General features: G+C 45.7%; 1 protein-coding gene across 6 annotated transcripts in view; it reads left to right on the top strand.

The window, feature by feature from the left end:
- Nucleotides 1-10,095: 10,095 nt before the first annotated feature.
- The window catches only part of CNKSR2 (connector enhancer of kinase suppressor of Ras 2), a 546,461-nt gene continuing 531,526 nt past the window's right edge, over nt 10,096-25,030 (top strand). For all 6 annotated transcript variants that reach the window (XM_033948517.1, XM_033948514.1, XM_033948515.1 and 3 more), the window contains exon 1: nt 10,096-10,293. In XM_033948517.1, the coding sequence (XP_033804408.1) occupies nt 10,230-10,293 (64 nt within the window). In that variant the 5' untranslated portion in view covers nt 10,096-10,229. The remainder of the gene's footprint in view (nt 10,294-25,030) is intronic.

Raw genomic sequence — 25,030 nt, 5'->3', positions numbered from 1 at the left:
ATTGGTTATGCATATTTATAAGTTGAATGTGCTTTTATTAACTTACTAGTCTTTAAGCCCATTACATTAACGGGTGTCTGTCTGTCTTTCTGTATCTCTGTCACTCTCCCTGCCCTTGTCTTTCTTTCTGTCTCTCTCCCTCCTGCTGTCTGTCTTTCTTTCTGTCTGTCTTTCTCCCTGACCCCCTTTGTTCTGTCTGTCTTTCTGTCGCGTCTCCCTGCCCCTGTCTTTTCTTCTGTCTCTCTCCCTCCTGCTGTCTGTCTTTCTTTCTGTCTATCTTTCTCCCTGGCCCCCTTTTGTCTGTCTGTCTTCTGTCTCTCTCCCTGCCCTAGTCTTTCTTCTGTCTCTCTCCCCTCCTGCTGTCTGTCTTTCTTTCAGTCTGTCTTTCTCCCTGGCCCCTTTGTCTGTCTGTCTTTCTGTCTCTCTCCCTGCCCCTGTCTTTCTTTCTGTCTCTCTCCCTCTTGCTGTCTGTCTTTCTTTCTGTCTGTCTTTCTCCCTGACCCCCTTTGTCTGTCTGTCTTTCTGTCTCTCTCCCTGCCCCTGTGTATTTTTCAATTTCTCAATTTGAATGTAGTTTTTAGATATAATTATGGGGGGGGGGATGATATATATTTTTGTCATAGATTATAATTGTAATTGTATTTAAGCGCTTTTAAAGAGTTATATGATTGTATTATATTTTGCACTTACTTATGGCTTTAAAATGAATAAAGAAATTAAAAAAAAAAAGAAATTCACCAAACACTTACATCTTAATACAAAGGTAGCGTCCATTTTTAACACCTGAAGTCTCACAAGTAAAAATTGTTTCCTCTTTTGTTGTGTTACTCTGGAGACATCTGGGTACATTCTTATTTTTTGATTCAGAAAAAGAACATCTTTATATTTGAAAAACAACTTTAAAAGCCACTCTCTGTCTGAATCTAAGGCTAGTTGAAGCTGGGACAGTAAAGGTGCTGGCTAAGATTGACGCCCGCGTTTCTCTCTCCTGCCGACTCCGCCCACAAACGTGTACATGCCGGTACATGTTACATATATTGGGCTTGCTTGCGGCGCACGCCAAAGGCATGCGCTTAAGGAGCTTGTCCAGCTCCTTAGTGCGCTCCTACGTGCACTTTTGCTTTGCTTTTTACTGCTTGGCGCTCACTTGCGCAAAGCCTCCCAAATGTATTTATTCTGGTCTTGCTCTCACTAATTGTCTCCATCTCTAATATGACTCCTCCTAACTTTCAAATTCACTGGGGACACCGGCCCATCCCTCCTTACAAACCTGACTCTCTTCTTGTTTCCCAGAAGACAAATCTGACTTATCCGACTCCTGTTCACTTGCCTATTTCACGGTCGGAGGTGTTCAACTTCGGACTAATTAATGCCCGATCATTAAAATCCAAACACCATCTGCTACAGGACTCAGCGGGCCCCTTTTACAAAGGTGCGTTAGGGATTTAACGCGTGAAATAGCGCGCGCTAAAATGCCATGCACGCTAGCCGCTACCGCCTCCTCTTGAGCAGGCGGTAGTTTTTCGACTAGCGCGTGCTATAGCGCGCGCTAACCGGTGCGTCCGCTAAAAACGCTAGCGCACCTTTGTAAAAGGAGCCCAGTGTTACAAAATAAATATGATGTATTTTGTATCACTGAGACATGGCTAGCAGAGGGGGGAGGAGAGTTATCTCGCTTATTCATGCCCCCCCCCCCCTGGCTACTCTTACCAGTTTAACCACCGAAAGGGGGAATAAAAGGAGGGGGGCCTCGCAATAATTTACCGTGAATTTTTAATTTCTAAGCTAGAGTTCTCTCCTGCTAACTGTTTTCTGCAATCTATACAGTCTGGATTGAAGTCCAACCCTTCTTCAAATTATTTATTACTTTATCTCCCCCTTCCAATTAGTAGTCAAACTATAATTCTTCTCCGGTCCGCCATCTTTGAGTTCTCTATCTCCTCTCTTAACCCCATCACCTTAGGTGACTTTAATATACATTTTGATGATCCTAACAATGCTGCTACCTCAGACCTTCTGACCCTCCTAAAAGATTTGAATCTCCTTCCTTTGATAACAAACCCAACTCACAAAGCCGGGCACACTCTTGGCAGGGTACTTGTGCCAGCATCCCAGAATGACTGTTTTCAGGTTAAGGCTTGTAAACAACTTCCCTGGTCTGCCCACTTTCTCATTTCTTTTTCCCAGAATACTAAGACCCCTGCAATTTATCCTAGCCCCAAGAGAGTTACTTCTCGAGACTACTCAAAGCTGGATGAGGCATCTATCTCTTCTAACTTTGAATCTCGATTAATGGAAATGTCAGCATCCTCCATTGAGGAGAAAGTCACTTTTTGGCCAGCCTCTATAACCAAACTTTTAGACTCTTTAGCACTTACCCTGTAGTTTCACCATCTCCCCCCGTAAATTAAAAAATCTCTAGTATACACCTAGTCTAGCCCTTATCAAAAAAACAACTGCACTCTCTCTCTCTCTCGGTGTCAGGTCAAAAGCGCGCTGGGACAAAGGCGCGCCTAGACAATTGAGCGCAGCACGGAGGCGCGCGCCACTCAAAATTACTGTTTTTAGGGCTCCGACGGGGGAGGGCATGGGGGGGAACCCCCCCCCCCCACTTTACTTAATAGACATCGCGCCGCGTTGTGGGGGCATTGTGGGGGGTTGTAACCCCCCACATTTTACTGAAAACTTAACTTTTTCCCTGTTTTTAGGGAAAAAGTTAAGTTTACAGTAAAATGTGGAGAGTTACAACCCCCCCAAACCCCCATAACGCCGGCGCGATGTCTATTAAGTAAAGGGGGGGTTCCCCAACAAAACCCCCTGTCGGAGCCCCTAAAAACTGTAATTTTCTTCGGCGTGCGCCTCCATCTTGCGCTCAGTTGTCGGCGCGTGCCTTTGTCTTTTGCGCCGTTGTCTATGAACCCTCTCTCAAAAGAGAGAGAGAAAATGACGGCACAACAAAAATTTACACAACCTAAATAAATTTAAGGAACAAGTCATCTATTACAAGTCTGAAATCAATAGATCAAAAAAAGAGTACTATTCTAAACATATAAAAAAGCTAAAAATACCTCTGCATTATATGCAAAACCAAAATCATTAACCACACAGAAGATTGAACTGAATTCAACTGCCCAATTACCTTCAGCTCAAGCTATTGCCTCCCATCTTATCAACAAAATTCAAACTATTTGATGCTCAATCTCACAAGCAAATATCGTCAGCACAAAATTTGTTACCCCCAAGTCAAACCTTCCTCTTTCCAAATGCTCGAGATTTACTCTACCCACTCTCCAGAACATCCAGCGTTGTATGAATTCACTAAACATGAAAGGCTCCATATCAGAAAATATTCTTCCATTCTTTCTGAAACTTTTTTTCTCACTCTTTGGTCCCGCCATCTTAAACTTAGTCTGTACTAGTTTAACCTCAGGAACATTACCCAACACATGGAAAAAGTCAATCATTTACCCAATAATCAAGGACTGTAAAACTAGTTTACATGAAGTATCAAATTACTGACCCATAGCGAACATCTCATTATTGGCAAAGATTACGGATAAAATCGTTTTTCGCCAAATATCTGATTTCACCGAACAAACCAAAGTCCTTCACCCCAACCAAACCGGATTCCGTCAACATCACTCCAATGAACTTTCTCTCATTGGGTTAACCACAAAAATAGTGTATCACTTCGACCATCATCAGTCGGTTCTTCTTATCTCCCTAGATCTTTCCGAAGCATTCGACACGTTAGATCACAAGCTCCTTCTGTTACGTCTGAGAGAAACTGGAATATCAGATCGGGTCCTAGACTGGTTTTCGTCTTTTTTCTCTGAACAGTCCGCCAAGGTAGTCTTTAACGGAGCATCCTCAGATTCTTTCACGACTGAATATGGGATCCCACAGGGATCAATATTATCTCCTCTACTATTCAATATCTACCTGGCCCCTCTCCTAATATTAGGGCAATCCATTGTTTTTACGATGTTCGCCTATGCGGGCGATGTCCAACTAGTTCATCCAATAGACCTAAACAACCCAAACGAAGTAATACTCATAAACCAAAAATTGGAAAAAGTCAATTCTTGGCTTGATTCTAACATGCTTTCTTTGAATATCGAAAAGTCTAAATTGATGATATTTCCCATCGAAGGAGAACTTTCCTTACAGGTTCCCTTAAAACTCAAAATCCTATCTATCAACATTGTATCTTCATTAAAATTACTTTGAGTCACTTTTGATAGCAAATTCAATTATCACCTTCATATTAATACAGTGGTCCAGCGTTGCTTTTACCGGCTGCGCATGACCAGAGCCCTGTCTAAATTGCTAGAACCAGCCTCTTTGAACATTTTGATTCACTCCCTTGTGATCTCTTGTATAAATTATTGCAATGCCCTTTACCAAGGCATAACAAAAAAAAGAAATTAGAAGACTTCAGATAGTTCTGAATACTGCAGTAAAAATCATATTTAATGCAAAAAACATGACCATGTTACTCCCCTTTTACATAAAGCTCATTGGTTACCAGTAGAACACAGAATCGCCTATAAAATACTTTAGTTAATTTTCAAAATCTGACATAGTAACCAACCAGAATTCATTAATAATCTTCTTATCCTACATAAACCTTCTATGATCCTTCGATTATCAGCCCCAAATCTTCTCTCTGTTCTGTCACTAAAGTTCATAAACACAGTGAGATCTTCCATTTTTTCCGTGACTGCTCCTTCTCTTTGGAATAGTATCCTAGCTTATTTACCCAAAGAATCAATTCAAGACAAAGACGTTTCTTTTCATTGATGCTTTTGCGATTTAATTGCCCTGTTAAGGGCGGCCTAGTATGATTTTATTTCTACTTCCCCTCCTACTGTTTTCCCCCTAAATTGTTATCTTTTATCTTTAAAATTGTAGTTCTTGCCCATTATCCTCTTGTTTTCACTCGTTATGGTTTTATGTCTCCAAAAGTCTTTGTCGTCCCGTTGTCTTAAATTTGTATTTTAGCTATTGTATGCTGGAAGGCTGATTAGGCAGTATAAGAAATTTGAATGAAACTTGAAAAAAAAAGTGTAGCAAATTGAACAAAAATTAAACTTGAACAAAAAGTGTAGCAAAGGTTAACTGCTCTGATTCTGACTTCTCTAGTATATTCGTCAAATCCAACACATGTATTGGTAATTCCTAGTGATCCTCCGGAGGTTTCTTCTTTCCCAAGGAAATATAGTAAATTTTTGAGATAGGAGAAAAAGAATTTTGTGGGACTTTCAGAACCTCTGAGAGATATCTCTTAAACATATCCAATGCTGAGGTAGTAATTAATTTAGGAAAATTAATCAGTCTCAAATTTTGTCTCCGTGGAGCAAACATTTTTAACATTTTCTCCCCCCCTACAAAAAAATAAAAAAAAAACCACAACCCCCACCCCTATAATACACACAAACACAGCACTAAAAAGAGATCTTTAATGCTTTCTTGAAGGCAGAGTTGATAGGCTCCGAAAAGGCTGGAGCAGAGTATTCCACAGTTTTGGGGCTAGGAAAAAGGCCAAATGCCTAGTGGATTTGCAATACACTTTGGTGGGGTGGGGGGGGGGGGGGGGGGGGGGGGGGAGAGGAGAACTAACTAATTTCTGTCTAAAGAGCGGAGTGATCTGGTAGGCAGATAGAACAGGATCAAATTTGAAAAATAAGATGGTATGCCTCGGTGGAGGGCTTTATGGGCTAGGCATAAAATCTTAAATTGGAAACGATGGAAGAACGGAAGCCAGCGAAGTGATTTTAGGAGTGGGGTACAGTGATCAAAGTGTTACCCTATAGACTCTGAAAACACCTCAAGACGTCCTATCAATTATCAGCATACTCGAGCAAATGATAACAACAGACTTGCTCTTGACTTAATGTGACAAAGTTGAAAGCAATGCTCTTTCCTTGGAAAGACAGACTTAAACTTGATTCCCCCATTAAAGGCAATAAAGGCAACACTCTTTAGTTGGTTACCACTATTAAGATCTTAGGGATTATCTTTGATCATAAACTCTCATATCACGATCATATCAGCAGCATAGTCGAATCCACCTTTTACAGATTACGTCAAATTCGTTCAGTCTCGAATTTTCTCGAACCTAAATCACTTAACATATTAATACATTCTCTGGTGATTTCCAAGATCGCTTATTGTAACTCCCTATATAAGGGAATTGCCCAAAAGGAAATAAAGCGCAGACAGATTATCCAAAATGCATCTATTAAACTCATTACGAAAGCAAAGAAATTTGATCATGTTTCGCCACATCTAAAGAAATACCATTGGCTTCCGGTTTCTCATCGAATAGCTTATAAAACATGTTTGTTAACTCTTAAAACAATTATTTCCAAGGCCCCAGCATTCATTGACAGACTTCTTATCCTTACACCCACCCCCACTAGAATGCTCAGATCCAATGACCAATATTGATATATCAAAATCAATTTGGAAATTCTTTTTAATCAGGCTGATGGCACCCAACACAACTGGAATTATTTCTATACCTACCACATTTTCTTGGTCTCTAACTGCAATTCTTGGTACTTGAGGAGTTGCTTTGCACAGACACTTTTGTTAGTAATGCTCTTCTTGTGTGCAGCAGGATCCCCCAAATTTCCATGTGTACATTTGGTTTGATGACATTCTGGAGCCCTACTTTCTGGTTAAAGAGTGATATAATGGAGGTTGGGTGTAAAATTCCATAAACAGCTTGCAGTTGGCTCATTCTCTAAGAAAACCTCACTGAACCTCTGTCTTCCTACCAGTAGACGTCAGCCTCTTCCATTTGGCTGGTTTAGTCACTCCTGTTTTCTCCATGGTTGCCATCTATGTTCCCTCTAAGTGGAGCACATGAGCAATCGCTCGGTGCTCGGGCCGCTGCTATTTAATATCTTCATAAATGATCTAGAAACAGGAACGAAGTGCGAGATAATAAAATTTGCGGACGACACCAAACTATTTAATGGAGCTCGGACTGCGAAAAGTTGCAAAGGGACTTGAACAAATTAGAAGAATGGGCGGCAAAATGGCAGATGAAGTTCAACATTGAAAAATGTAAAGTATTACATGTGGGGAGCAGAAACTCGAGGTACAACTATACAATGGGAGGGATGTTATTGAATAGAGTACCCAGAAAAGGGACTTGGGGGTAATGGTGGACATGACAATGAAGCCATCGGCACAGTGTGCAGGCGGCCGCTAAGAGAGCGAATAGAATGCTTGGTATAATCAAAAAGGGTATTACAGCCAGAACGAAAGAAGTTATCCTGCCGTTGTATCGGGCGATGGTGCGCCCGCATTTGGAGTACTGCGTCCAATATTGGTCGCCGTATCTTAAGAAGGATATGGCATTAGTCGAGAGGGTTCAAAGGAGAGCAACAAGTCTGATAATAGGTATGGAAAACCTGTCATATTCTGAGAGATTGGAGAAGCTGGGTCTCTTTTCCCTGGAGAAGAGGAGACTTAGAGGGGATATGATAGAGACTTACAAGATCATGAAGGACATAGAGAGAGTAGAGAGGAAACAGATTCTTCGAACTTTCAAAAAATAAGAGAACAAGAGGGCATTCGGAAAAGTTGAAAGGGGACAGATTCAAAACAAATGCTAGGAAGTTCTATCTATACCCAACGTGTGGTGGACACCTAGAATGCGCTTCCAGAGGACGTTATAAGGCAGAGTACGGTACTGGGGGTTCAAGAAAGGATTGGACAAATTCCTACTGGAAATGGGGATAGAGGGGTATAGATAGAAGATTACTGCACAGGTCCTGGACCTGTTTGGGCCGCCACATGAGCGGACTGCTGGGCACGATGGACCTCGGGTCTGACCCAGCAGAGGCATTTCTTATGTTCTTATGGAGAAGCAGAGAGATGGGAGTAGAGGTGGAGCTAGGATAGGGTTGGGAGGTGCCTGGGGTCCCTCTTCCCCCAGCAGAGAGGATGGGATTAGAGGTTGAGCTAGGGTGGGGGTTGGGGAGGTGCTTGGGTCTCTCTACCCCCAAACAAAAAGGTATTTCTCAGGGCATCACATTTTAAATCTTCTCAACAGCTGGTGAAGAAATTCAGGGTGATTGGAGAAATGGGAAGCAGAGAACAGAATTGCTTTCCCCTCCGTATTCGCGATAGTTAGGGGCAGAGCCGGGCTGCGAATATTAAAAAACTACGAATAATATTCGGGCCGGTTCTGCCCCTAACCCCCGCTTCCCCCCCCCCCCGGCTATTTTAAGCCCTGTAAGCCTTAGCTGGTGGTCTAGTGGGTTTTCGGGCAGGAGCAATCTTCCCACGCTCCTGCCCCGTGCAGATTGCTCACAGGAAATGGCTGCCTTGAGCTCCCGTCGTCTCTCAAGACTACGACGGGAACTCAAGGGGAAGATTGCTCCTGCCCGAAAACCTGCTAGACCACCAGATAAGGCTTAAGCGGTGGGGGGCTCGCAGGACTTAAAATAGCCCGAAAAATGAAAATGATTTTTTTGGCAGAAAATCGCAAATAATTGAAACCATAAATACGGAAACCACAAATACGGAGGGGGAAGTGTAATAACATTTGTTAGGATCAATAGAAGAAAAAAAACATAAGAATAGCCTCACTCGGTCAGACCAATGGTCCATCAAGCCCACTAGCCCATTTCCACGGTGCCCAATCCAGGTGACTAGTACCTGGCCCAAACCCAAGGTGTAGCAAGAAGATGTGATCCGCTTCCCCATAACAATCTACCTCCCACCGAACATACCTCTAACCCTTCCCAAGGATTCTCTTTAGTTGGTAAAACCTGGCCGCAGCCCTGTTTATTGAACAGTAAACATATTCATATAACATTTAACATATATTAAATATATATTAATTAACAGCCATAAATAACACATTAACCGATTACCCAGAACAATGGTATCACCATTGTGACCTTGATCCTGAGCTACCTTAACAGATGTAACTGGCCCCCGACCAAGGGTCCGAGGGGTGGCATGTCCCACACATGCCCCATTATCCAGGATCATCCAACCCACCAGGCACAGCTCCCAGCCGGCCCACCGCTCATCCCTTGATGAGCCCAGTAGCCAGTAGCTCGGGATACCGCGACTCTATCATCCCCACTCACCCCCTAACCTAAAGGGCGGGCGGGAAGGCTGCCTCGGAGGACCGAAAACCGTTAGGGTCCTCCGAGAGCCCCTCTTTTAACCCCTCCCACCCACAATCCCCTTGGGCCGCGACGGACCAATTGAAGGTCAATCCCTCGACGAAAAGACCTCTCCCGATGAAATCCCTGCTGCCCTCGAGCTACCTACCCCACCCCTAGACTTGCCTAGCCCATGGGCGACTCCACGGGCCACCCAGCTCCGCGTTAAAGTCGCCCGTCGAGACTAGCTCTTGGGCTTTTTATTCTTTTAAATTGTCCTCTCTCCCAGATTTGTTATAAAAAAGGGAGAGGGGAATACTGTGCATTAAAAAGAGAGCAATAAGAAAGCAATCAGGCATTTTTCCAATAGCAGAACTTCTGGAACGGCTGAGAATTGGACGTTTAAACAACAACCCAGGCTCACGTGTAAGTCCGGGTCAATTAGTGCATTCCCGGCTCCCCTCCCGAGATGCAAAACGGTGCGAATTGGTTACCAGGACTGGAAAGCCGAGTAATCTTCCCTCCTTCTGCTGCGTGATTCAGCCGTGCCCCCTCCTCTGCAGCTGCTGAAAAGCTGGGGGGGGGGGGATCCCCAAATCTCGGGGAAGGCTATGCATGCCGCGATCAACTAGTGGCAACCGGCTGCTCCGCCTCCACCCCCCCCCCCCCGAGTACGGATTTTAGGGGACCTCTCAGGGCTGTTGCTTAAGCTGGCGGGGGAGGGAGGGAGGGAGTAAAGGTGCAGATAACCCTCGGGGGAAGGAAGGGGTGGCCCGGGGGGAGCCCCGAACTGCGGGTGGAGGAAGCCCAGATCGGAGAAAGAAGCTCCTCCCATCGGGAGAGGGGAGAGACACGAGAGGTGGAGAAAGGGAGGGACGGGGGACGGAGAGGTTGGGGGAAGAGAGAGAGAGAGAGGATCCCCCCGGAGATCGGCTCAGTGACAGCTCCGAGCAGCAGCAGCAGCTCCGGTCCAGGCTCCAGAGGATTACCGCCTGCTTAGCATCAAGAGGGGGGAGGCAGACCCCCGCTTACACCCCCGCAGGAGGAGGTCGCCCGCTTGGCGTCGGGAGGAGACGGGGAAAGTTGCTCGCCATGGCTCTGATCATGGAGCCCGTCAGCAAATGGTCCCCGAGTCAGGTGGTGGACTGGATGAAAGGTAAGAAAAGGTTCACCCCGACCCTCCTCTGCCCCCTCCCCCACTTGCGTTACTCCTTCGGGTGGGGGAAGAGAAGAAAAGTGCGTGGCACCGGATCTCACTCGCCTTGCGGGGGCTAAAGCCTCCCCCGACCCGCTCCCGGGCTTGGCCAGGTGATGCTGCCTCGGATGCAAAATGCGATCTGCAGTGCAGACGGGCATCTTTCTCTGGAAATACGGGATAGACGCATTTTTGTTCATCGTCTGCGTCTAGGGTGGAAATGGCAGAAGCGCCTCTTTCGGAAAATGTATGTTAGAACTACTAGGACTGAATTTCTAATCGGACACCTGTCCCCCCCCCCCCCTCCCCCCCCCCCCATCCGACTATCAAGATTTGGGTCTTCTTTCTTTTTAAAATTTGAAATCTGCTATAAGGAAAGAGATGTTGGAGGGAGCCGGTCGGATTTTTTAGCCGGGCTTGGTCGGAAAACTTTCGTGCATTCCGCGGAAAAGCCGCCTGTCCGTGCTTGCGCGCTCGCGCTCGTTTTAAAGATCTTGGTTGGCTCTTTGGGGTGCATCCCTCTGCTGATTTCCGATAAAACTGCATCGTTAAATGGGATTTTGCTGTCTGGAAAGAGCAGGAATGCATTTTGGTCCGTTCCTAGGTGGCCGGTTAGGGAAATACAGCTCAGCCCCACCCCCACTCCCCCTCCTTTCCCGGGGTTGCCCTGGTTCTGGGAGGGAGCTTCTGTTTGGACCTCATGAACTAAGAAAGAAGGTGCTCTACATCCACCCTCCTCCTCCTGCTCCCTAATGCTCAGGAATGCCCTGGTCTTAAGGGTGCACCCCTAATTCTTAAAGACCTTGCACCCCCAACTAGTAGGTTGACCATTGGGTGAACTGAAAAAAAAAAATCCCATATAATTTATTGTTTTATGTATACTGGATGTAATTTTAAAATGTTTTACAGCTAAATACCAGGCTGTCTGTATATTAAAGACTGTATCACAGTAGACAAGGTTAATTAGAGTTAAATAGAAGACTCCCCCCCCCCCCCCCATGCTCTTGGATGCCAGCTAATAATTGATCAGTGAATGGAGGCCTTACTGTATACCAGGGATGTCAAAGTCCCTCCTCAAGGGCCGCAATCCAGTCGGAATTTCAGGATTTCCCCAATGAATATGCATGAGATCTATTCGCATACAATGAAAGCAGTGCATGTAAATAGATCTCATCATATTCATTAGGAGAAATCCTGAAAACCCGACTGGATTGTGTCCCTCGAGTAGGGACTTTGACACCCCTGGACTAAAGGCACCAGGCTATATATCTTGTTCCTTTACTTTATATACACCAGGGGTCCCCAAAGTCCCTCATTGAGGGTCGAATCCAGTCGGGTTTTCAGGATTTCCCCAATGAATCTGCATGAGATCTATTAGCATACAATGAAAGCAGTGCATGTAAATAGATCTCATGCATGTTTATTGGGGGAAATCCTGAAAACCCAACTGGATTGCGGCCCTCGAGGAGGGACCTTAACACCCCTGCTGTATACTGTATTCTAATGCAGGGGTAGGCAATTCCGGTCCTCGAGAGCCGGAGCCAGGTCAGGCTTTCAGGATCTCCACAATAAATATGCACAAGATAGATTTGCATCTCAAGGAGGCAGTGGATGCAAATCCATCTCATACACATTCATGGTGGAGATCCTGAAAACCTGGCCTAGCTCTAGCTCTCGAGGACCAGAATTGCCTTCCCCTGTTCTAATGCAAAGCAAGACTGCACTTAGAGATCAGATCAGGTCCAGAAAATGTTCTCCTTTCTCTGTTGGAGTTACAGTCCATTGACAACTGTGTCTTCCCCCAAAATGTATGTTCGTGTTCGCACACAATGATAAGGAAGCATGATTTAAAGCAGGGATCTCAAAGTCCCCCCTTGAGGGCCGCAATCCAGTCGGGTTTTCAGGATTTCCCCAATGAATGTGCATTGGAAAGCAGTGCATGCACATAGATCTCATGCATATTCATTGGGGAAATCCTGAAAACCCGACTGGATTGCGGCCCTCGAGGAGGGACTTTGAGACCCCTGATTTAAAACGTTTGATATTTGCTCGAGATTGCACAGTCACTTGCTAAGATGCCAGATTTGCAATTTATTGCTGGTTCTTGGAAAGCAGGGGAAGGGGGAGTAGAAATTACCCACCCTCTCTCCCCAGGCACAGTGAAAGAGCTTTCCCAGTGCTGGTGGTTCTTAGTAGAGAATGACATGGTGACAAAATTCATCACTGTTCCCGTCCCCGCGGATAACCGCGGGAAATAATCCCATGTCATTTTCTAGTGTCTGTTTCAACCTCGGTCCTTCTACACCAGCATTCTTCAAAGCAAAGCTTGAGGGTCAGTGGTTGTGGCCATTCATACTCTGATTCTTATGTGAGCCAAGGATAATGAAGCCATTGTGACATCACTGATGTGATTGGCTCTTAGGCACTGGTGGAATGAGGCATTATGACATCACAATATCTGCTCTGGATGCCAGAGACTGTCATTCTGTAGTGTCTGTTTCAACCTCAGTCTTTCTACACCAGCATTCTTCAGAGCAAAGCTTGCGGGTCAGTGGTTGTGGCCATTCATACTCTGATCCTTATGTGAGCCAAGGATAATGAAGCCATTGTGACATCACTGATGTGATTGGCTCTTAGGCACTGGTGGAATGAGGCATTATGACATCACAATATCTGCTCTGGATACCAGAGACTGTCATTCTTCAGTGTCTATCTCAACCTCAGTCCTTCTACACCAGCATTCTTCAAAGCAAAGCTTGCGGGTCAGTGGTTGTGGCCATTCATACTCTGATTCTTATGGGAGCCAAGGATAATGAAGCCATTGTGACATCACTGATGTGATTGGCTCTTAGGCACTGGTGGAATGAGGCATTATGACATCACAATATCTGCTCTGGATACCAGAGACTGTCATTCTTCAGTGTCTATCTCAACCTCAGTCCTTCTACACCAGCATTCTTCAGAGCAAAGCTTGAGGGTCAATGGTTGTGGCCATTCATACTCTGATTCTTCCCTCTCTCCTTAAAGAATGACATGAAGATGGTTTCCCTTGGTTATCCGCGGGGACGGGAACGATGATGAATTTTGTCACCGTGTCATTCTCTAGTTCTTAGCACCCGCAGAGATGGCTGCTCAGCTGAGATTTGGCATCATGAACCTACATTTACAACTACCTGGAAAAGATTTCCCCCCCCCCCCCCTCCCTTGTATTCCATTTTAGCCACTGTCTTTAGCTGAACGAGGAGTAGCTTAGTGTTAGGAGATGCAGCCTCCATACCCTGAGATTGCAGGTTCAAATCCAGCCCTGATTCTTGTGACCCTGGGCAAATCACTTAACACTCCATTGTCAGGTTGGGAGCCCACCAGCACAAGTGGAGAGAAATGCTTGAGTACATGGGAAGAAGAGTGCTGCCCTGTTTTTATTTGGGGGGGGAGGAGGGAGGAGGGCCAGGAGCTCTGCCCTGGCCCCAGCAAAAATCCTGCAGCATCTCTCCTGATCCACCTCCTCCCGGCACTGTAGTTTTTAATCTTTGGGCAGCCGCTGTACAGCGTCAAGGAGCGGGCCTGCCCCTGGAAGTAGAATGAAGGGCTCCGGGGCAGGCCTGCTTATTGAAGCTGTGCGGGGGCTGCCCGAAGATTTAAGGTAGAATGCAGGGACATGGGAGGGCGGTCGGTCATCAAATTTGGGGGGAAGCCATGGCCCCTGCGGCCTCCCCTGTTCCGACGCCTGGTGCCTGAATATAAACCATTTTGTGGTGTATAAATACTAAATAAACGTTTGCAGCGCAGTACACAGTATTTTCAGGTGCTTTCTCTGTCCCTCTCAGGGAGAGTATGGCACAGTGGTCAAAGCTACGGCCTCGGCACCCTGAGGTTCTGGGTTCATACTCACCCTGCTCCTTGTGACCCTGGGCTAGACACTTAACCCCCCCATTGCCCCAGGTATATGAATAGATTGTGAGCCCACCGGGACAGACAGGATAAATGCTCAAGTACCTGAATAAATTCATGTAAACCATTCTCAGCTCCCCTGGAAGAACAGTAGGTAAAACTGAATAAATAAATAGTGTGAAAGGTTTCAGCTGGTGTTGTGACATCATAATGCCTCATTCCACCAATGCTTAAGAGCCAACCTAATCAGTGATGTCACAATTGCTGGATTGTCCTAGACTTGGCTCACTTTGCTACATTTTGATTTCTAGAGTGGCGCGGTGGTTAAAGCTACAGCCTCAGCATCCTGAGGTTGTGGGTTCAAATCCCACGCTGCTCCTTGTGACCTGGGCAAGTCACTTAATCCCCCCCATTGCCCCAGGTACATTAGATAGATTGTGAGCCTACCAGGACAGACAGGAAAAATGCTCGTGTACCTGAATAAATTCATGTAAACCATTCTGAGCTCCCCTAAACTAAACCTTAGGTTTGTATACCACATCATCTCTACATTCGCAAACGGTATGGAAAATTCAATAAATAAATAAAATAGTGGGCTCACAATCTGACACCCCACCCTTTACAAAGCCACAATAGCAGGTGCCAGAAGCCCATAAAGATTTAAAGGGCTTCAGGGCTTTTCCCATACAACTTTGTAAAAGAGGGGGAAGGGGTGTGTGTGTGGCTTTTTTAATACCTGGGGCAGTAGAGGGTTGGATGACTTGCCCAGGATCACAAGAAACTGCAGTGGGAATTGAACCCAGGATCATAGGCCTCGGCACCAACCGTGAGGCTATTCTTCCACTCCTCCTGGAGCTTTGCAATCATGGATCCTGAATTTGGCACCAACCCCCCCCCCCCCATTCTATGCTATAGAACAGTGTTTCTCAACTTGGTCCCCCCCCTTGCCAGTCAGGTTTTCAAGATATCCACAATGAATATGCATGAAAGAAATTTGCATACAATGGAGGCAGTGTATGCAAATCAAGTTTATGCAAATTCAGTGTGGATATTTTGAAAACCTGACTGGCAAGGGGGGACTCCAGGACCGAGTTGAAAAACACCGCTGTAGAATCCTTTCTAGGCGTAAAAACTTGGAATGACCTTACTGAAATGACCAGGATGGAACCTAACCATATCAAATTCCGGAAGAAACTGAAAACTCATCTATTTGACATCTAATCACTTGTATCCTCTTCTTCTCCTCTATCTTCCTGCCCTCCGTTGTCCTCCCTACCCTCTTCTAACCCCTTCCTCTGTAATGTCGCCAAGAGCTTGTATAGGTATGTGGGACGCACAAATTGAAGAAATAAATACTAGCACTCAGGCCCAAATTCTGTAACGGTGTCAGGTCAAAAGCGCGCCGGGACAAAGGCGCGCCCAGACAATTGAGCGCAGCGCGCGCCGCCGCTCTGCTCTAAATTACTGTTTTTAGCGCTCCGATGGGGGGGGGGCGTGGGGGGGAACCCCCCCACTTTACTTAATAGACATCGCGCCATGTTGTGGGGGCATTGTGGGGGGTGTGGGGGGTTGTAACCCCCCACATTTTACTGAAAACTTAACTTTTTCCCTGTTTTTAGGGAAAAAGTTCAGTTTACAGTAAAATGTGGAGGGTTACAACCCCCCAAACCCCCCATAACGCCGGCGCGATGTCTATTAAGTAAACTGGGGGGGGTTCCCCAACAAAAACCCCCGTTGGAGCCCCTAAAAACTGTAATTTAGAGCTGCACGGCGGCGCACGCTGCGCTCAATTGTCGGTGTGCGCTTTTGTCTTTTGCGCCGTTGTCTATGAACCTTCTGTAACCAGCGCCTAAAGTTAGGCCCCTATTTCGGAGGCGTCCAACTAGATAGGCACCTATCTAAATTGAATAACAAGGCCAATTAAGCTTTTTAATCACCACTGATTGAAACATAGGCGCCTATCAAGAAAGCGCGATTCTGTAACAAGGCGCCTCTAAAAATTTAGGCGGCCTTCAGGCGCTATGCATGTTAGGCATGGGTGTGGCTGTTTTAGGAACCTTCTTACAGAATCGCTGCTCTTAAGCGTGCTTAAGCGCTTGCATGGGCGCCTAACTTTTAATTGTGCCTTGATAGATAGATAGATAGATAGGCTTAAGAGCGATAAATCCCCGGGACCAGATGGCATCCATCCGAGGGTCATCAAGGAACTGAAAGGGACTATAGCAGAACTGCTTCAGCTAATAGCCAATCTGTCAATCAAATCGGGAAAGATTCCAGAGGACTGGAAGGTGGTGAATGTTACACCGATCTTCAAAAAGGGCTCGAGGGGAGACCCGGGAAACTACAGACCAGTGAGTCTGACATCGGTACCGGGAAAAATGGTAGAGGCACTGATAAAAGACCTCATCATTGATCACCTTGACGGCCACGGTCTGATGAGGGCCAGCCAGCATGGTTTCAGCAAAGGCAGATCTTGTTTGACAAACTTGCTGCACTTCTTCGAGGGAGTAAACAAGCAGATAGACAAGGGCGACCCAGTCGACATTGTATATCTGGATTTCCAGAAGGCGTTTGACAAAGTTCCACATGAATGACTACTTCGGAAAATTGTGAGTCATGGAATCGAGGTTGAAATACTCACATGGATAAAAAAAACTGGCTGGAGCATAGGAAACAGAGAGTGGGGGTAAATGGACAATACTCGGACTGGAAGAGCATCACCAGTGGAGTGCCGCAGGGCTCGGTGCTTGGACCCGTGCTCTTCAACATCTTTATAAACGATCTGGACATTGGTACGACGAGTGAGGTGATTAAATTTGCGGACGATACGAAGTTATTCAGAGTAGTGAAGTCGCAGGGGGATTGCGAAGATCTGCAACGTGACATAATCAGGCTCGAGGAATGGGCATCGACATGGCAGATGAGGTTCAACATGGATAAGTGTAAAGTGATGCATGTCGGTAACAAAAATCTCATGCACGAATACAGGATGCCGGGGCGGTACTTGGAGAGATCTCCTAGGAAAGAGACATGGGAGTTCTGATCGATAAGTCGATGAAGCCATCCACGCAATGTGCGGTGGTGGCGGCGGCAAAAAGGGCGAACAGAATGCTAGAAATGATAAAGAAGGGGACCACGAACAGATCGGAGAAGGTTATCATGCCGCTGTACCGGGCCATGGTGCGTCCTCACCTGGAGTACTGCATCTAGCACTGGTCACCGTACTTGAAGAAGGACACGGTACTACTCGAAAGGGTCTAGAGAAGAGCGACTAAGATGGTTAAGGGGTTGGAGGAGCTGCCGTACAGTGAAAGATTAGAGAAACTGGGCTTCTTCTCCCTTGAACAGAGGAGATTGAGAGAGGACATGATTGAAACATTCAAGGTACTGAAGGGAATAGACTTAGTAGATAAGGACAGGTTGTTCACCCTCTCCAAGGTAGGAAGAACGAGAGGACACTCTCTAAAGTTGAAAGGGGATAGATTTCGTACAAACGTAAGGAAGTTCTTCTTCACCCAGAGAGTGGTGGAAAACTGGAACGCTCTTCCGGAGGCTGTTATAGGGGAAAACACCCTCCAGGGACTCAAGACAAAGTAGATAAAGACAAACTGTTCACACTCTCCAAGGTAGGGAGAACGAGAGGGCACTCTTTAAAGTTGAAAGGGGATAGATTCCGTTCAAACGTAAGGAAGTTCTTCTTCACCCAGAGAGTGGTGGAAAACTGGAACTCTCTCCCGGAGTCTGTCATAGGGGAAAACACTCTCCAGGGATTCAAGACAAAGTTAGACGAGTTCCTGCTGAACCGGAATGAACGCAGGGCCGCCGCGTGAGCGGACTGCTAGGCACGATGGACCACTGGTCTGACCCAGCAGCGGCAATTCTTATGTTCTTATGAGTTGACCTATTTATTGGGCGCCTCCAAACTAGGTGGCCAAATAGATGCCGCTCAACGCGATTCACTATAGAGCACCCAATTGTACTTGAATCGTGCTGAACAATGCTTAAGTAGGTGCCTAACTTTTGGCCGCTTCTTATAGAATTTGCCCTTCAGTCTCTATTATATACGTGTCTTAGCATGTAATGGAAGGGGGCGTTCACTGGGGAGGAGCCTGGGCGGGGCATAGGCGTGGCCAACATTTGCATGCAGATTTGCAGAACATGGTAAGATACGTACTGAAGACCCGCATCTAGGTGCTAATGTGTATGCCAGCCATAGACCTGGCATAAGTGGGTGGACCTAATTGTAGACCCATTGATGTCAACTTATGCTAGCATTCTACATATAATGGAAATTGCACGTATTACCGTTATAAAAAAAAGGCACACTAGCCACAAAGGCCTGGATTCTCATAACAGCATCTAACCTATCGGGACGCACGTTTAAAACAAAATTTAATGTGGCGAATGGTGCCTATGTCGAAGGTGCCGTTTGCGCACCTAGGCACGCCTAAGGATGGCTGAGACCAGCATGGGCGTGCTTTAGGCATTCTAAGGCGACCTTAGGCGCTTCTGTAGGCGCAAGACAGACGCCTTAAATGTTGGCCCGTCAAAATGCTGGTGCCTGTTTTAAAATCAGCAGTTCCATTAACGGCGCAGATGCATGATCGGCGCCCGTTCGGCAGCTGGTTTTAGGTGGCCGCTGACTAGAATCTGGGCCTAACTGTCGCCACCTAATTTTGTTACCCGTCGAAGGATTGGCCCTTAGGTGTCGTCGCCCTTAAGCATTGCGCCGTGCTTCTCTTCTCCATTCCTCCCTGGGGAGGGGGCTGCGAATGCTGCCTCTGCATCATTCCCCCAACCCCACCCTCCCTTCCTGACCCAGAGAGTGGGGAAACCCAATGCCACCTAAATTACGTTAATATTCTACAGTTCAAAATGGCGATGGCAGTGAGGTGAGAATCTAAATGTAGCATTTGTTTGAAAGCGTTTTAACCCCTTAATTGGAAGATGGTGAAACGGCTGCTGTACGCAACTTAGGGCTCCTTTTACTAAGCTGCGTTAGCGGTTTAACGCGGGTAATAGCGCGTGCTAATTTGCCGGCCACGCCGGCCGCTACCGCTTCCTCTTGAGCTGGCGGTAGTTTTTCGGCTAGCGCAGGGGTTAACGCTCGCTAAAAAGGCTTCTGTAAAAGGAGCCCTTAATGTTGAACGAGAAGAGCGACGAAAATGATAAAAGGTATGGGAAACCTTCCATACACAGACAGGTTAGAAAGGCTGGGGCTTTTCTCCCTGGGAAAGCGGAGACTCAGAGGAGACATGATAGAGGCTTTCAAGATCATGAAAGGCATAGAGAAGGTGGAGAGGGACAGATTCTTCAGCCTATTGGGAACCACAAGAACAAGGGGGCACTCGGAGAAATTGAAAGGCGACAGGTTCAGAACCAATGCTAGGAAGTTCTTTTTCACTCAGAGACTGGTGGGCACCTGGAATGCGCTTCCGGAGGTTGTGATAGGACAGAGTACACTACGGGGTTTCAAAGAAGGATAGGGGGATTGAGGGATACAGATAGAGGTAGAGATAGGTTATGAAAGGGTATAGATAGAAGGATAAAGGGGACTAAAGGGTTTTAGACAAGGATCACCTTACAGGTCATGGACCTGATGGGCCGCTGCAGGAGCGGACTGCTGGGCGCGATGGACCTCTGGTCTGACCCAGCGGATGCGACTTCTTATTTGGAGATGCAGATCTCCCAGAGGAGCCACAGAAGACACATGTTGCTTCTGAGCCACACTGCCAAATCGAGGGCTAAAGGGGCAAAGACCTAGACCAACTGCTTTCGCCCACTACATACGGGGAATTCAGGAAACACCTAAAAACATACCTGTTCCAGAAATACCTAAACAATTGACCCCCCTCCCTATTCCACCTGAACTTACAGCACTGTTATAAATATAATCTGTTATCTTCACCTTATCGTAACTTTACGTTGCTATTTATCCCCAACAGGTCCTGTCGGACATTACCTACTAAAATGTACTTATTACATTTTCGCTCAGCAAATTGTATTTCTATACTATTGCCTCCTGAGGTCTCTGATCTCTGCATTTCCTCTGAATATCTACTTATTGTATTTCGCTGAATGTCCAGCACTCTTGATTGTAAACCGCCTAGAAGTCGCAAGATTGTGGCGGTATAGAAGAATAAAGTTATTATTATTATTATTATTATTAAAGGGGGTTAGGAATCTACAGTGAATTTTGATCGATAAGCGTCTCAATGATCTGACATAATAGCACCGTTCATGATGGATGATGTTACACGTATTACCGAATACGAGAAACAATGAATATTCATCTTTCAAAAATGTGCAGTACAGTTCTAAAGCGTTTTAACACGCATCATGCTTATTTATTTTTTTAACCCAGTACAGCTTAAATCTCAACAGGCAGGGTGAGAACATATGGACAGACTTGTTCTGTTTTCTCCCTTTTTCCGACGGAATTATTGCCATGACGTCAAAGGCAGTTGCTAATCTTTAATTTTAGACTTCAGCTGCAGTCGGAATAAAACACATCTAGGTTTACATCGCTGCTCGTAGAGAGAGCACAGCTGGAAGGATGTGATTCCCGAACAGCTGCCACATTGTGGGAGTGCTTGGGAGCACGCCCCCCCTTCCCCCCCCCTGCCTTCAAGATCCTTAAAATCTGAGGCAGTGAGCATCGAGCATATGTTGAGTTACTCCAGTAAGACAGCACGGCCACGAATAGCTAAAGGCTGTGTAAATTTTTAGTTGCATACAGACTCCTTGTAAAGTACTGTCTGTTTAGTCATTCTGCCTTTGTTTTTTTTGCTTCCGTTCCATATTTCTGGCATTCTCTCCCTATTGAATTACGTAATGAACAGGGCAGCATTAATTCGTCGAGGGCCCCAAAACACACAAGTACACTGGGCTCCCCTGCCCTGCCCCACCCCACCATGCGCACAGGAGGAAACAGGAAGCTGCGTCAGAGGGAAGCTTTGGGCCAGCAGCACCGCTTGCACAATTACACCGTTGCCTTTCTTACCCGTGTTGCTTGCTTGTCTTACTTTCCGTCGATGGGAGGGGGGTCGCGTTGCCAATCGGGGTGGGGCCTGCGTTGCCGATTGGGGGGTGGCCCACGTTGCCGATCGATGATGGAGGGATCCATCGCCGATTGGAAAAACACAATGTTGATGCCCTCCTTCATTGGGCTCCCCCTGACCATTTCGGGCCCTAGGCACGTGCCTACTTGGCCTATTGGTTACTCCTGCCCTGGTCATGAACTTTCTTATATGAAATTCAGAAGCGTTTTGGTTTAGCTTTGTCTTAGAAAGATTCTTGTTTCTTAGGGCACTCAAACTTTTTGGGTCTGGAACCTAGGGAGGGATTCCCGAATGCAGGATTTATATTATTCTTTTATTTTTATATATATTTTAAAAAAAGCTTTCCTTATGCCAATGGACTTCTTTTCCTTCTGTTTTTAATTTTTGTAAACCGCTTTGTTGTTATAGCGATGGACGGTCTATAAATACGAATAAACATTAACAACCTATAAATAAGTGAAGGAGGGGGGCCAACGAAGCAAAGGCTTTTCAGCGCGTGGAGGCAGCGAGGGTAGGCAGCGGCTGAGGAAGCAGGAGAGACAGAGGGAGAGGAAAAGCGATTTCTGGACAGAGGAGGAAGCAGGGGCTAGCGGCAGAGTGGAGCGGGTAGCGAGAGGTAGCTCCGCCCACCCGCACTGCGTCACAGCAGCGTCGGTGCCCGGACTCCCCCCCTTAAAAGGAGGGGGGCCAACGGCGCACAGCCGTTCGGCGCGCGGCGAAGGCGAGCGGCGAAGGTGAGCAGCAAAGGCGCTCGCCTTAGCGAGGGCACCTTTGCGAAGGAGCCGAGAGAAGGAGCCAGGAGTCCAGGCTGCTCAGCAGCAAATTCAATACAATCTTCAATCTTCCTAAATTAAATTAAAAAAAAAAAATATATATATATATATATATTATAATATAATATAATATATATTTATATATATAATATAATATATATTATATATATAAATATATATATAAAGCTGTGGAACCACGGGGTGCAAGGGGATATCTACTGATGGATCAAACACTGGTTGGCGGGCAGGAAACAAAGGGTTGGAGTAAAGGGCAAATACTCAGATTGGCAATGGGTCACGAGCGGAGTTCCGCAGGGGTCGGTGCTGGGACCCCTACTGTTCAACATATTTATTAATGATCTGGAGACAGGGACTAAATGTGAGGTTATCAAATTTGCTGATGACACCAAACTCTGCAGCAGGGTTAGAAACACGGAAGACTGCGAAGACCTGCAAAGGGACCTAACGAGACTGGAAGACTGGGCAAAAAAGTGGCAAATGAGTTTTAACGTAGAGAAATGCAAGGTCATGCATGTAGGGAAAAAGAACCCGATGTTCAGCTACAAAATGGGGGGAACACTGCTAGGGGTGAGTAACCTGGAAAGGGACCTGGGGGTGATGGTCGACACATCACTGAAACCATCGGCGCAATGTGCGACAGCCTCAAAGAAAGCTAACAGAATGCTGGGCATCATCAAAAAGGGTATCACAACCCGGACGAAGGAAGTCATCATGCCGCTGTACCGCGCAATGGTGCGACCGCACCTGGAGTACTGTGTTCAATACTGGTCGCCGTACCTCAAGAAGGACATGGTGGTACTCGAGGGAGTGCAGAGGAGGGCGACTAAACTGATAAAAGGTATGGAAAATTTTTCATACGCCGACAGGTTAAAAATGCTGGGGCTGTTCTCCCTGGAGAAGAGGAGACTTAGAGGGGACATGATAGAAACCTTCAAAATCCTTAAGGGCATAGAGAAAGTGAATAAGGACAGATTCTTCAAACTGTGGGGAGCCACAAGCACTAGGGGTCACTCGGCGAAATTGAAAGGGGACAGGTTTGGAACAAATGCTAGGAAGTTCTTTTTTACACAGAGGGTGGTGGACACATGGAACGCGCTTCCGGAGAATGTGATAGGCCAGAACTCTGTACAGGGGTTCAAGGAGGGTTTGGATAGGTTCCTGGAGGATAAAGGGATAGAGGGGTACAGATAGAACTTGAGGTAGGTTATAGAAGTGGTCAGAAATCACTTCACAGGTCACGGACCTGATGGGCCGCTGTGGGAGCGGACCGCTGGACAAGATGGACCTCGGTCTGACCCAGTGGAGGCAACTTCTTATGTTCTTATGTTAATTAGCTGTTATATCCGCAACCATAGTACAGTAATTCACTCCGGATGTTAAAAATTGAAGGCTCTTTAGCAAAAGTATTTGTGGTTAATTGAAGGCTTTTCCATTGCAAATGTAAGCAGTGTCTCACTTCCGGTTCACCACACAATTGTTTCCCACGTACTCACCTTTATAGGACCCCTAGGGACCCCTGAAGAAGACTTTTTGTCGAAACGCGGACCGTGTTGGGTCCTGTATCCCTAGCGGACTAGGTCCTTTAAGGCTCTTATGTGGATGATTTACTTTTATGTGGATGATTTCAATGTACTTTTGGAACTTTGATACTTTCAAATAAAGTCCATTTGGGAACATCGTCACTCCACAGAGTTTTTTTGGTTTTCTCTGGGTTTTCTTCTTTGTGGATATTTTGGGGTCAATTCCTTTTGTGTTTTAATTGAAGGACTGTGCAGTTTGTTTAAAAGTAGATTACTTAAGAGTAGAACATCGCAGGGGAGGAGACATAGGCATCCTGGGACTGTCTGCCAAGTCTCTTCCCTGAAGAAGCCCTTTCTGGAAACGTCAATCGCTCCTCCTAAACTTACTTGCTCCACTTCATCACTGACGCTGAAACCGTGGATTGAAGACAAAGTTTTATTTTATTTTTCTTTCCAGCTTATGATTTATCTTTCATCTTATCTATTGTTTTGCCTTTTGTCTTTGTTTTGTTCTATTTCTATCATTTAAATTTCTCCAGAATTCTACTGTTCAACGGCTCCCCCTTCTGCTTCTATTCCTTTCTCTCCTCTCTTCTACCTTCCAAAGTATTTAGATCAATGCTGTCTTGTTAAAATGTTTATTTTATTTTTATTTTTCCTCTAACTCTACTTTTCACTTCTCTATTACCCTCCAGGTACTTTAGTTAGATTGTGAGCCTTCGGGACAGTAAGGGAATTTTTCAAGTACCTTTCTTATTTCTAATCTTAATGTATATTTTCTGTAAACCGCTTAGAACCTAACGGATGTAGCGGTATATAAGAAATAAATTACATTACATTACATTACATTAGATTACTTAATATTGAAGTTGAGTTTGGAGGGTAAGATGTTAGTCCCTCATGTTAAGATCGGGGCAACAATGCTGTACCAGGTGCCAAGCTCTGGAATGCACTACCCGGTATTCTGCGATTCTGTGATGGGAGACTGAACTTTAAGAAAATGTTGAAAACGCAGTTATTTGTCAATGCCAATGCTATTTGCTGTTAATGCTTTCCCGTCCTATAAATGTTTTTATGGGATTTTGTCTTTCCATCTTGTAGGATGAATTTGAAAAAAAGGTTTTAATAATGATATCGTTAATGTTTTAATGTGTTTGTTCTGTCGAAACATGTTTTAGTATTTTTAATATGTATGCATGGAATTTTCTAAACCGCATAGTTGTTATGCGGTATATACAATTTTAAATAAAGATTATTTGAAAACTGAATGGCTGGAGCAGGGGAAACGCTGCATTAGTGCCATGGAAAAGTGAATTTTTGCTGGGTAGCAAGTGAAAAAAATGGGAGATTTGGATGACATGTGGAAATGGTCATTGCGTTAAGAACTCCAGGTCAGCAGTTCCAGCTTGGGTTGGCAACCTGAATGAAATGA

The sequence above is a fragment of the Geotrypetes seraphini genome, chromosome 6 (genome assembly GCF_902459505.1).
Source record: "Geotrypetes seraphini chromosome 6, aGeoSer1.1, whole genome shotgun sequence".
In the NCBI taxonomy this organism is placed as follows: Eukaryota; Metazoa; Chordata; class Amphibia; order Gymnophiona; family Dermophiidae; genus Geotrypetes; species Geotrypetes seraphini.
Note: the sequence above shows the minus strand (reverse complement) of the source record. Positions and strands in the feature narration are given on the sequence as shown.